General features: G+C 33.9%; 1 protein-coding gene across 11 annotated transcripts in view; it reads right to left on the bottom strand.

Annotated features, from left to right (window-relative positions):
* The window catches only part of Ncoa1 (nuclear receptor coactivator 1), a 253,377-nt gene that overhangs the window by 112,955 nt on the left and 126,676 nt on the right, over positions 1–13,746 (bottom strand). Inside the window, exon 1 of one of the 11 annotated variants that reach the window (XM_058578393.1) lies at positions 6,374–6,582. The exons of the other annotated variants lie outside the window; for them this stretch is intronic. Within the exon in view, the coding sequence (XP_058434376.1) occupies positions 6,374–6,380 (7 nt within the window). The 5' untranslated portion in view covers positions 6,381–6,582. Of the gene's footprint in view, positions 1–6,373; positions 6,583–13,746 lie in introns of those variants that run through there. 11 annotated transcript variants of the gene reach the window in all.

The raw sequence follows: 13,746 nt of genomic DNA, 5'->3' as shown, positions 1-13,746 counted from the left end.
TGCTAGGGATCAAACTCAGGGCTTCCTGTATGCTAGGCAAGTGCTCTACCACTAAGCTATCCCCACAGCCCTTATATTATTCTTTTTTTTAGTTGTAGATGGACATTATGCCTTTTATTTTTTATTTATTCATATGTGGTGCCGAGGATCGAACCCAGCACCTCACACGCACAAGGCGTGCGCTTTACCGGTGAACCACAACCCTAGTCCCACCTTATATTATTCTTTACATTTAGAAAAAAATAAATATAAAAGTTTATTTTTTGGTATTATTGAAAGGAAACCACCCACACACACACACACACACACACACACACACACACATACTATACACCCAGATGTAAAACTTTAGAACTCAAGAATTATAAGTTTATAAACTTTGGAGAAAAAATTAACATTTGTAAAGGCAGAATTTTTGCTTTTGATGAACAGTGCATTAATATCTTAAAGAAAATCACATAGGGAATAATTGGTTTTATATTATAATGTATCTTAAAAGATAAGCTGGGATTAAGTGTATACTTTATTTATTTACACATGATTTTTAAGTAAACATTGAAAAGATTCTCTATTTATGTTTGAGAACCTTGTAAATATCACCCAATGTTTTAAGATATGGAATGTCCAATGTTTTGAAAGATTCCTACTGGATCTGTTGAAAAAGCATATGGATAAAGAGCCAAAAGCAAAAATAGAGAGAGAGAGGGAGGGAGGGAGGGAGGGAGAGAGAGAGGGAGGGAGGGAGGGAGGGAGGGAGAGAGAGAGACTGTATTACTAGCTTCTTAATCTATTAGATATGTGACTGTGGTTCAGTTACATAACTTAAAGCACAAATTGTGGAACCAGATTACCTCAGATTGATTTCTGCCTTTACCACATAGGATGTTGGGCAGATTTAGCAACCTTTCTGTGATTCACATTCCTCATCTCTAAAATGGATTTTAATGACAACTATGTCATATTTTGTAAGTGAATAAGTTAGTAGAGTTTATGACTAAATGAATTAATATATGATAAGTATTTAGAATAACAATTGTTACATGGTAAATCCTATGTGGTAGAATTGTCGTCATCATCAGATTAGAGTTTATTTATTAGTAACATGAAACTGTTGAAATGGAGATAATTCTTCATAGGGCAGTTGTGAGGAATAGGTTAATTAATATATATAAAACACAAAGCAAATGCTCAATATATATTATATTATCATATCCTTTAGTTAAGTGCATATTAATAGGTCTGCATATGTACTTGTGACCTTTTCTTATTTTGTTTCTCTCAAATTCTTTGTTACTACTGCCTTCATACTGCAGAAATAAGACATGGTCGGATAGACATGTTTGCATAGCCTAAATGACCTATAGTCAGAAATGTTTGGGAAAACATCATGATCTAATTGGCTTTAGGCATTCGCATAGATCAGCATAGATCAGGGCTAAAGGAAAGCTGGAAGTTGACTGACAAGATTACTGCAGACCTTAACCTCAATTTTGCCAGTTTTTTCATGCATTCACTTTTTGTATGTCTTTGTTTATAATTATATGACATTTTAACACATGTACAGATTCATATACAGTCATGTGCCACATGACAACATTTGGTCCATGATGGGCTACGTATATGGTGGTGGTACCATGATATCACTTAGAGGCATCATACCCATCTTAGTTTGTGCATGTACACTCTATAACATTTCACAAAAGGACACAATCGCCTAATGATGCAATTCTTGGAATATATCCCTGCTGTTAAGCAACACATGACTGTAACTATACCACAGTCAAGATCCAGAACTGTTCAGTCACCATAGAAATTTCCTCTTGATGTTTATAATCACATCTTTTTTGGGGGGTGGCGTGGGTACTGGGGATTTAACTCTGGAGTACTCAACCACTGAGCTCTATTTTGGATTTTATTTAGAGACAGGGTCTCAGAGTTGCTTAGTGCCTCACCATTGCTGAGGCTGGCTTTGAACTCATGATCCTCTTTGTCTCAGCCTCCCAAGCCACTAGGATTATATGCGTGCACCACTGTACCTGACTATAATCACATCCTTCCTCCCAATTTCTTCAATCTCTGGCAACCACTTATCTGTTCTTTATTTTTGTAACTTTGTCACTTTAAGAACGTTACGTAAATTGAGTCATACAGTATAGAATGTTTTCAGATTGGTTCCTTTTACTCAATGTCCTTGAGATCCATCCACTTTGTTGTACATATCAATTGACATAGAAGAAGCACCTGACAAAATTTAGCACCCACTCATGACAAAACTTCCAGTAAGCTAAGAATGCAAAGTAATTTTTTCAATTTGATAAGGGTGATCGATGAAAAACCTATAGCTAATGTTTTATTTAATGTTGAAATATCACAAGTTCTCCTAATACTGAGAACATGGTAAGAATATTCACTCTCACCACATCTACTCATCACTATATTAAATGTATCAGAGGTCCTAATCAGTACGGTAAGGCAAAAAAAGGAAATAAAAGGAACTTTTATTTAAAAAATGATTTTTATATAGAATTTTAAGGAATATGAAAAACAATTATTAGAATTAATAAGTGAATTGGCAAGGTGAATAGAACAAGTAAATTTGACAAGGTGAATTCACAAAATGAATATGAAAAACCTATTGGTAATATACAATTGCAGTAAAAAATTGGAAAATAAAATTAATTTAATTTAATTTATAATAGCACCAAAAATATAAAATACCAAGAAATTTAACAAGAGACATAGGGGACCAGTACACTGAAAATGACAAAACTTTGCTGAAAGAAACTGGAAGACCAAAAAAAAAAAGTGGTTTTTAATACATTCCAGAGTATTTAGAAGAAGACTGAATAGTGGGCAGGGATTTGTTTACCTCTGTGGCACAGGGCTCGTCTAGTATGTACAAGGTCCTGGGTTTAATGCCTACCACTGGGTGGGGGGAGACTGAACAGTGTTAAGATGTCAATTTTTCCCCAAATTAATTCACATACTCAGAAACAAAAAGATTTACTTTATAAATATATAATGTATTATCCTATCACTAAGTATAAAATTATTTTTGTTTCACAATACATTTGTAATGGATTTTTTAATGTGGCTCTTGCTTTTGATATAAAGACTATGTTTTGTCTAAGTCAGTGATTTTCCCCAGTGGAGAATTCCATACTACAGTGAATTAGTTAATGTTAGAAAACCGAATGATCTATCACCTGGACCCCAAAGTACTTACCTCTTATTGTCTCTCTAAATTAAACCAAGAATGCTGGGCAATCACTGAGATACATCCCCAGCCCTTTTATATTTTAATTTTTATTTGGAGACAGGTTTTGCTAAATTTCCCAGGCTGGCCTCAAATTTGAGATCCTCCTGCTTCAGCCACCCAAGCAGCTGGGTTTAAAAGGGTCCACCATTATGTAAGGCTTAAATTGAGGGTTTTTTTTTTTTAAGTGTTTTTTCTTGTCTTCACTTAAAATTTATACTTCCAAAACTCAAACTTGGATTTGTTGTTCTTCCTATTGGTCAAAAAAGGGATTGACAAGTTAGCTCAACCTACACTGTATTTAGTTGCATTGTTCTTACCATTTATGCCTAAATTATTTGCATTTGCAATAAACATAGTGCCTTAAGGTATTTCTTGGCAGCTAATATTCCTGATTGCCACTATATATGTTCTTTCATCTGTGAATTATTTTATCTTTGAATTTTTCCTAGGCAAATCTATGTAAAAATTGATATTAATTAACTATGGCAAAGATAGCATTGTTTATCTTAGTCATCTGCAAACCCAGGTTCTGAAATTATTTGATTTCCAAGGAAGAGCATCCCCCAAATCATGTGTGTATTTCATCCTTCATGTAAACTCCTTGACAAATAATGTCTTTTGTATAAAATCTGAGAGTTTTTATGGATACTTTTTCCAAACCAAGCAGTAACTGAAGCCAGATGAATTCCTCCTAAGATTCAGAGTCTCCATAACAGCTTGCTCATGCTGATGCACTAACAGATAAACATTCAAGGGAACAGGGGAACCATGCTGAAGGGGGTATGGGGGGGGCTAAGCACAGTCATTTAGGGACTACATGAAAGCAGAAAAGTACAAGACAAATCCACATTCAAAAATGACCCATAGACAAGGAGATGTGAAAAATATGGAAACCAAGAGTTAGGTCACACACAGAATCAAAGAAGACAGGAAGAATATGATAGGATAGGGAGAAAGAATAATGCTGACCATCTGATGTTTTAAAAATGAAATCAGTAAGCTGATTATTATAAATATATATCTCTATGGCAATTATTATGTAAGTACCTGTGCTATCTAGAGTTCAATATTTTAAAAGTTTTCCCTCACTCTTTTCTTCAGTAAATTCAGAGTAGGAGACCTGTAAAGATGGAACAAACCCTAACAGACCTCCACAGTTACTAGGCTGCCTGGAGACTTCCAATTCCTAGTTCTAATATTTGCTTTCTATCTTCATTATTTGCTTCCAGTGCTAAACTGGCATATTATCTGGCTAATGCAGCACTTGAATTCTTGCTTAAAAGTCAGATGAGGAGGCAAAGTGATAGAGCACCCACAAAGCACCAAACACAAAGTAAAAAGGAAACTTATGAACACTCTGGCTTTGAAATCAGGCAAAGGAGAAGGACCAGAATTTAAAAATATAAAGAGAAATTGAATAAATAAATACCTATGGATCAACTCTCCAGAATTAACCTAAACATTTTTATATATTATATTTGTTTTTAAAAAATAAATCTTCACTGGGAAAGCTAAAGTCTCTATAAACACACAGTCCCACCCTGTTCCTCCCCCCTTTCCCTGAGACTTAATCATATGTGATGTATGTCAACTTTTTATATCATTTTTAAACATATCTAATTTGTAAATAATACACATTAATAATTTATTTAAAAATATTTGTATTTGAAAAAGTATGTATTTTATATAAATATATATGTGTGTATATACATACTTATATATACATCACACATATCTGAATTTTGCTGATTTCATGCATTTTAGAGAGAGAGAGATGCTGAGATATGTGGGGGGTATGTGCTGTATTCTGTTCATATGTGTATGTGAATATAGCATATCTTAGTCATTCTTAAATTTAGGTTGTAAATTTTTATTATTACAAACACAAGTAATGTTTCAATGAATGCTCTTGTTCATATCTTTATATATACAAGTACAGAATTTCTCATGGGAATATACATAAGTGAAATTTCTGGGTTATAATATTTATACATCTTCAATTCTATCTGCCATTTGTCAAATTACTCACCAAAATAATTGTTTCACAATTTCACTGGAGTGTATCAGAGAACTGTTTTCCTATATTCCAATACTAATGATTCTTGCATTCAGCATGACATTTATGTTAAAAGAGATGAAAAACTAAAAGAATCTAAAAAAAAAAACCACAACCTAATTCTTCCTTCCCACCCCCAGCAGTGGGGATTCACCCATGCTGGGCAAGAGCTCTACACTAAGCTACATCCCCAGCTCAAAAAAAATTCTTGATACAATTTTTTTTCAGTGCTTAAAAAAAAAAAAAATGGGCAAATCCATGAGTGATTTTAGAAGAACATGATTGTGTTATGTTTGAAAAATATGAAAACTGTTGTTCTGTGGCCAAAGAATAAGATCCAAGGGAAATCTGGCTGAGAAATAAAATCTGGATACCTTTTAGAAAGTAGTAAGAATTCTACCAATGAACCAGTAATACACAGAATCTCAACCCCAGACAAACTTGACATGTGCAATAAGATATATCATGATGAGGGCTGGGGTTGTGGCTCAGTGGTAGAGCACTTGCCTGGCATGTGTGAGGCACTGGGTTCAATCCTCAGCACCACATATAAATAAAATACAGGTATTGTGTCCATCTACAACTAAAAAAAAATTAAAAAAAAAGTAATATTAGGAAAATAAACAATATTTTTAAGTGACTTAAAACAGTATCTGGCACATGGTGAACACTGTGGAAGTATCTGATTAATAAACTTCAATCAATTAAGTTTAATTTTTATTGTACTTGGCAGCCACTTTTTTAATAAATGATGGAAGCTATCACATTTTCCCTTAAATTTTGCATGACTTGAGTATCACTTTAATTATCCATTATATCCTCCTGTTTCAGGTAGCACATATTTAGGAGATTTTATGTACCTTCACACATTTTGTTTGTTTGTTTTTAATTCTCATTCTTCTTCTAGGGAGATACGAATGCTTAAATTCTCAGTTTTAAAGATAAAGTAAAAAAATGTACAGTAAGAAACCTATTCAGAATACTTTGATGTACCTAAATTTTTAGAAAAGACAGGGTGCAAGGAGGTTGGGGATGTATCTCAATGGCAGAGTTCTTACCTAGCATGCACAAGATCCTGGGTTTGATCCCTAGTACTGGGGTGAGGGTGGAGGGTCAGACATGGTGGCACAACCTTGTAAATTCCAGTGACTTAAACAGGTTGAGGAAGGAGGATTGTAAGTTCAAGGCCAGCCTCACTGCAAAACCCTGTCTCAAAATAAAAAATTAAAAGGGCTGGTTATGTAGCTCAGTGGCAAAGCGTCCCTGGGTTCAAATGCCAGGACCATAATAAATAAATAAATATTTTCTAAAAAGATAGGTTGTGAGCTTACAGCTAATATTGTCTATTTACTAGTCTGTGTATCAACTATTAAAACTAAAACACTAATGATTCTTGCATTCACCATGACATTTAAAAGAAATAAACAGTGAAAAGTCCAGACTAATGAATTTCAATATTAATAATTCTGGATGGAATAAAAGCACATTTATTTTATTTTATTTTTAGTTTTTGCAGTGCTGGGAACAGAAGCCAGGGCATCATGCATGCTAGACAAGCACTCCACTACTGAGCTACATCCCCAGCCCTATAAATACATTTATTTTGGAGATAAATTATTCTCGAGAGACTATTCCTACTATTTTTATACTCTATTTAAGCTCCACACCTGCATGACTATGCCTTTTTATTATGTTTCAAATGAATCTCTCTCATTTTCCATTCCCCTTTTCCTCTACTCTTCCACATCCAAAAAAGCACCCACTTAATTGCTGCCACCTTGAAATCCTTTCTACTCTCACACCTATATCTTCAAACACCAAGCACATCTATTTCCTAAATAAATAAAATAAATAATTCATTGCACATAAATCTGATATCCTACTTCTGCTTACACCCCTTCTATAGGGATTTTACCTCACTTATGATAAAATTCAAAATTCACTACAAAGACATTATCCCTAAAGTATACTATGATTTAGCCACACTGGGTCTTTCCTCGGTTCTTCCAGTTCCCCAATCTTTCCCCCCTCCTTTCAAGGCCTTTGCTATAATATATTCTCTGTTGTAAATATTCTCTCATACCTTCACTTATCAATTTGTTACCAATCATTCAATGCAATTCCTACCAATTGTGCCTCTCTTACCCCAGTAATCTAAATTAGTTCTCTACTACACTTTCATAGGACTTTCTCCCTTTTCTTCATTATTCACTATGTACATATTTATTGGGTGATTATGTATTTACTGCCTATTTTCCTTACTCAACTGTAAGCTTCCAAGTGGACATTTTTAATCTGGCACAGAGCAGGTATACATTTTTAAAAATTAATTTGTTGAATTGATGAATTTGCTGAAATTTGACAATGCTATTGTTAAAAGTTCAAAAAGAATGAGGATCATTAAAGTGGTCAAAGGACAGTACAAATCTCTTTATACAAATTAAAGATTAGTAACAATGGCATGGGGTGGAGGGGGATATACTAAGTTACTAATAAAAGGGAGTAGGCATAAATTTTGAGATAAAAACAAAAGGAAGAAGGAAAACTGAAACAAGTTAGTTAAAACCTGGAGGAAGACCATTTCTGTAGCATCATTGTGCAATATAATCTTTTAGTTTTCCCCACAAGGTAAAAGAAAACATGGAGTGTTAAATAGTCCATACTCGAGAGCTAAGAATTAAACCTACTATCTAAATTTCAAGTATTTCATTTTTTTCTAAAGAACAACTCTATTAAAACTAGACAGCACCTGTTTAGGACTATCAAAACCATGCTGTTCTAATCTCCAAAACACTATAGCAGGATGTTCAATAGCATTTTTCCCATTTTAGGTTATTTTTGTTAGAAGATGGAACTCCTTTAAAAGCTAAAACAAAGAAAAGATTACATGATTTTAGGTACTAACATATACTTTATCAGATGAATGTACTATCATTATTTGCTATATATAGGTTCTATCTACTCTACCCCATTTATTGATGGGAAATCTTTCTTGCCTTACCTGATTTACATAGAAGGACCTTTCTGTACCTCTTAAGAGAAGCACAGAATACTCACTAAAGTAAATTTTAAATTATTTGTAACTTTTTTGGTGGAAGGGGTACTAGGGATTAAAAGGGGGCACTCCACCATTAAGGTATATCCTATCCCTTTTTATTTTTTATTTTCAGACATTCTAAGTTGCCAGTCATGGCCTCAAACTTGTGATCCTCCTGCCTCAGCCTAGAAATATAGGTGTATACATACCACCAACACTGGCTATATCTATTTAATTTTATATTTCAAAATTACAAATTATCTTTTAAAATAGAGTAGTGACCATCGTATGTGCTTAGAGGTTTTAATGAGTAATTAAACTTTTTAAAATGCAAAATTATGATCATGTAATAAGATGTGTTAATTTATGGCCTCGCTTAGTTATCACTTTCTATATGGTGACATGCAGAATCTCCCAATGGTGGGAAGAGAAATGATAAACAAAGGTCTGGTCCTATGAATTCAAAACACAGATGGCAAACACTAGGGAGGTACTTTTAAATCAAATGATAAAACATATTATTTTTATTTCTTTTATTTGGTATTTATCATTTTTTGCAACAGGTAGTGTTACTCAATCCTCAAATATTTAAGAACTCAATATGTGGTAGGCACTGTATCAAATACTGGGGATATAGTAATGAATAAGACAAAGTCCCTACCATCCTTAAACTTTTTTGTCCCCCTCAGGAAAACAAAATTGTGTAATTTTAGATAGAGAATGAGTAGGAGAACTAAATTAGATTGCATGATTAAGAGGAGTTGATAGGTAAGAATAACACTTGAACTGACACCACATATAAAATCTTTTTTATGGGCTGGGGGCTGTGCTGGGGATTGTTCCCTGAGCCAAAAATCCAACCCTAAAATAAAATATTAATTCCAAAATTATTTCAGAAATTATTTCATAGTGCATGTGTAATAAAAATGCATCAAAATTCTAATACTCTTTCACCAATCTTGAACTGAAAGTTTAAAGCACTTCAGCAGTGTGTCTGATTCCTGTTCCTGGTCTGCCTTCATAATGTCACACCCCTAGTCATCATTCAAACATGCTTTCCTATAGCTTTACATAAAATCCACACTCCTGCTACCTAACATTCAGGGTCTTCTACTAACACATCCTGTAATCACAGACCTTAAGTATACATGAGAAAAAAGTAACCAAATTAAATGGAGAAAAATAAATACACCATTATAGTTGAAGACTATAAAGTTTATCTCAGCAATTCATAGAACTAGATCCCTCAGAAACAAAAATCACTAATGACTTAGGAGAACTGAACAATATTATCAAACATCTTGTTCTACGACTATGTCCATGACTATACTACAATTTTTTTCAAGTGCATGTGGTGGTACTTTCACCAAGAAAGATTATATGTGGATGAATCCAATTTAAAAGGATTAAACTCATCCCAGATGTGCTGAATACAACTGAAGTTAAACAGCAGTAACAATAAGACATTTAGAAAAAAATCCCAATTCCAAATGTTTAAAATTAACTTACTTCTTGATAATTCATGAAGAAAAAAGAATAATCTGAAAAAGTTTCAATAAAATGATAATAAAAAATAAAAAAGCCTACAAAGTTTGTGGAACACTGTGAAAGAAGTGCATACAGGGCAGATAAAATTAAAATGCTTGTTTTAGGAGAAAACAGGTTTTCCAAGTTTCCATCTTAAGAAGCTAGAAACAAAAGTACAGTTAAACCAAAAGGAAGTAAAAGGAAGACAACAATCTAAAAGCACAAATCAATGAAGAGTAAAGCAATACAGAAAACTGATAAATTAAAAATTAGCTCCTTGAAAAGATAAACAAAATTTATAACTCTCCAGTTAGAATGTCCATTATCAGAATTTTACTTTTCCTTCAACCTTGTCTGAAAGCAACACAGCAGACACCCTTAAGTCTTCAGCCATAAACGGTATTCATCCCCCACTGCCAGCTTCCTAATTTTCTACACTAGGGGCCACGAAATTATGGTTTAGTTCATTCCCAATCTAAATAGGATCCACCACCTGTTTTTATGTGGCCTTATGAGCTAACAATGATTTTTGCATTTTTTTAAATGATTGAAAAAAATCAAAATAGTATTTCATGCTACAAGAAAATTATATGAAATGCAACTTTAATATCCATAAATCAAGTTTTTGTTAGAATACAATCATATGCCTTTGTTTATTATCTATGGCTGCTTTTGCATGATACCAGAGGAGTTGAGCAATGCCTACTATTTTTTTGTGTGTGTGGTAATTTTCTTAATTTGTTCTTATTAGTTATACATGATAGTAGAATATATTTTGACATTATACATATAGAGTATAACTTCCCATTCTTCTGGTTGTATATGATATGGAATTACAATGGTCATGTATTCATATATGCATATAGGAAAATAATGTCCGATTCATTCTACTGTCTTTCCTATTCCCATTCCCCCTCCCTTCCCTTCATTCCCTTTTGTCTAATCCAAAGTACTTCTATTCCCTCCTCCCCCCACCCTTATTGTGAGTTAGCATCCGAATACCAGACAGAATATTTGGCCTTCGGTTTGGGGAACTGAATGCCTACTATTTTTACCACTTGATCCTTTACAGAAAAAGTTTGCCAACCCCTGCTCTATTTCACACATGCTGGTTAAACTCTCTACCACTGAATTATGTCCCAGCCTCTAAAAATGTTTTTTCCTTGGTTAGCAGTAACTTCCTTATGTTAGGAACCTATCATCCATCAATAAAACATCTAGAAGTATTTGATCAAGAAAACCAGCCCTCTCCTTTGAATTAAAGACCAAAGGGATGGGGGAGGACAGACGCATAAAATCAATTGAGAATTGAATGTGCATAAATTTGAAGCCTTTTTATTAAAGCAGAGAAACTGTCTACTTTCAAAAAATAGGTTTTTCTGATTATTAAAAAAAAAACTTCTTGCTTTATCAATCAAGAATAGGAAATATAAAAATTTGCCCAACAGTCTCTTCTTTCCCCTAAATCAATAGTTAGTGATTTGTTTTGTTTAAGAATCATTTTAGGGCTGGGGCTTTATTAGCTCTATGGCAGAGCACTTGTCTGGCATGTGTGAGGCACTGGGTTCAATCCTTAGCACCACAAAAAAATTAAAAAATAAAATAAAGGCATTCTGTCCATCTATAACTACAATTTTTTTTTTTTTTTTTTAAAGAATCCCTTGGGCTGGGGCTGGGGCTGAGGCTCAGTGGTAGAATGCTCGCCTGGTACACATGAGAGACTGGGATTGATCCTCAGCACCACATAAAAAATAAAAATAAAGATACTGTGTCCACTTACATCTAAAACAAAACAAAACAAACACATATTTATTAAAAAAAAAAAAAAAACAGTCCCTTTAGGGCTAGGGACATGGCTCAGTGGTAGAGTGCTCGCCTAGCATATGCAAGGCCCTTGGTTTGATCCCTAAGGCTGCCAACATACACACACAGAATCCCTTTATGCTTTTAAAAATTACTGATTATCTGAAAAGGCTTAATTTACATTGGTTATCAATATTTATTGTATTGTTAAACTGATGCATTTTTAGAATATTTAATAGCCTCTTAAAATTCTTTTTGTTTTTCTTTACTCCATAGTATTAAAGAAGACAATAACCAAGAATACCATTGGGTACCTCCATTACTTTTGCACTATCAGTGCAATGTCTATGCATTGAAAAAGGCATATAACATCACAGTATTTTTAATAAAGCAATTTTGATGTTCTGGACCTCACAAAAGGTCTTTGTGACCCTCTGAATAATGTTGCTCCCAAATTCATATAGTGAAGCTCTAGTCCCAAATTCCCAAATTATGATGGTTCAAGTTATGATTTTTTGACTTTAGGACAATACAAAAGTATCCACATTCAGAATACACTGTACTTCAAATTTTGATCTTTTCCAGAACTAGCAATATGTGGTACAATACTTGCTGAGCTGATGGGCAGCCATGTAATCACACAAGGGGAAATAACCAATACTCCATAGTGCAGTGTGTTGCCAGCATTTTTTGGATATTGTGTGTTTTTGCATCCTATCATGTCTACAAAATACTCATCTGTACGTGCAGAGAGTATGTGAGATATTCGACACTTCATTAAAAAAAATAGGCCTGACTGTAGGCTAATGTAAGTGTTCTGAACATGTTTAAGCTAGGCTGTGATGTTTGGTAGGTTAGGTGTTCTATATTAAATAAAAAATGCATTTATTTGCCATGGGTTTATTGGGATGTAACCCCATCAGAAACCGAGGAGCATCAGTATTTGGAGACAGGACCCTTGAGGAAATAACAAACATTAAGCGAAGTCATAAGTGTGGGGCCCAAATCCAATAGGAGTGATGTCCATATAAGATAGAGGATCAACAGCACCTTGATCTTGGATTTTTGACTTCTAGACCTGTAAGAAAATTAATGTTTATTGTTTAAGCTTCCTAGTCTGTGGTGCTCTGCTATGGCAGCCTAAGCAAACTAATATGATTTCCAAGGTTCTATACATCATACTATGAGAATTTTTGCTCTAGACAGATACCTCTTTCTTTGCTGTAAAGGAAGACAGAAAAGATCCTTTCAAAGATAAAGAGATCTGGAGCACAGAAAAAGAAAATAAGATAATACCCAGGAACACTGAGAAGATGAATCCCCTGATAAAAAGGAAAAAGGAAGTTGAATATGTAATCCATATAAGCTGGGCTCTCTTACCCATCTATACCTGGGTTCCTCCATGCCACATGAGACTCTTCCGTGAAGTCTATAACGGTATGCTCATACCCTTAGTAGCTCACTTTTCTGAGTTTTTACCTCTAAGTCCTTTTAACCATTTTCTGCCATTTTCATTTGTATAACCTTATAGAATCTGGTTACAGAGATTTGAGGTAAACATTCTTCCAAATTAAAGTCAATTTTCTCTTTGAATTTTCAGATGTATTCCAAGGAACTACACCCTACTGTTTGTCCTTGGCTCCTTCCCAATATTCTTGCAATGCCTGATAAATATGGATATAACTGGTAAAGGTAGACATTCAGCTCAGTCTTCATCCCTTTGGATTTCTGTGCCCACACACATGATACACTAATACACATGAACATGCACACTCTCTTTCCTTGGTGAAATACCAATGTTCTACATTTGATTTAATTATAAAATTAATGAATATCTTACATATGATATCTCAAGAAGTTCAACCTACTAAGAAAGAAGAGAGCATAAAGCAAAGAATCATGAAAAAAAAGGTGTAATTCTGACCATGTAACAATGAAATAATCCTATAATGAAAAACAATCCTATAATCCTACAAATGACTAAATTAATATTCAAAATCCCACCTCAAAATGGCAGAGAGTAAAAATAAACAATACATAAAAGAGAATATGCAAATGGACAAT

Source organism: Marmota monax, unplaced genomic scaffold (genome assembly GCF_021218885.2).
Source record: "Marmota monax isolate L192 unplaced genomic scaffold, Marmota_monax_Labrador192_F-V1.1 WCK01_AAM20220418_F8-fsc00010, whole genome shotgun sequence".
Taxonomy (NCBI): Eukaryota; Metazoa; Chordata; class Mammalia; order Rodentia; family Sciuridae; genus Marmota; species Marmota monax.
This window is presented reverse-complemented; position numbering and strand designations above follow the sequence as displayed.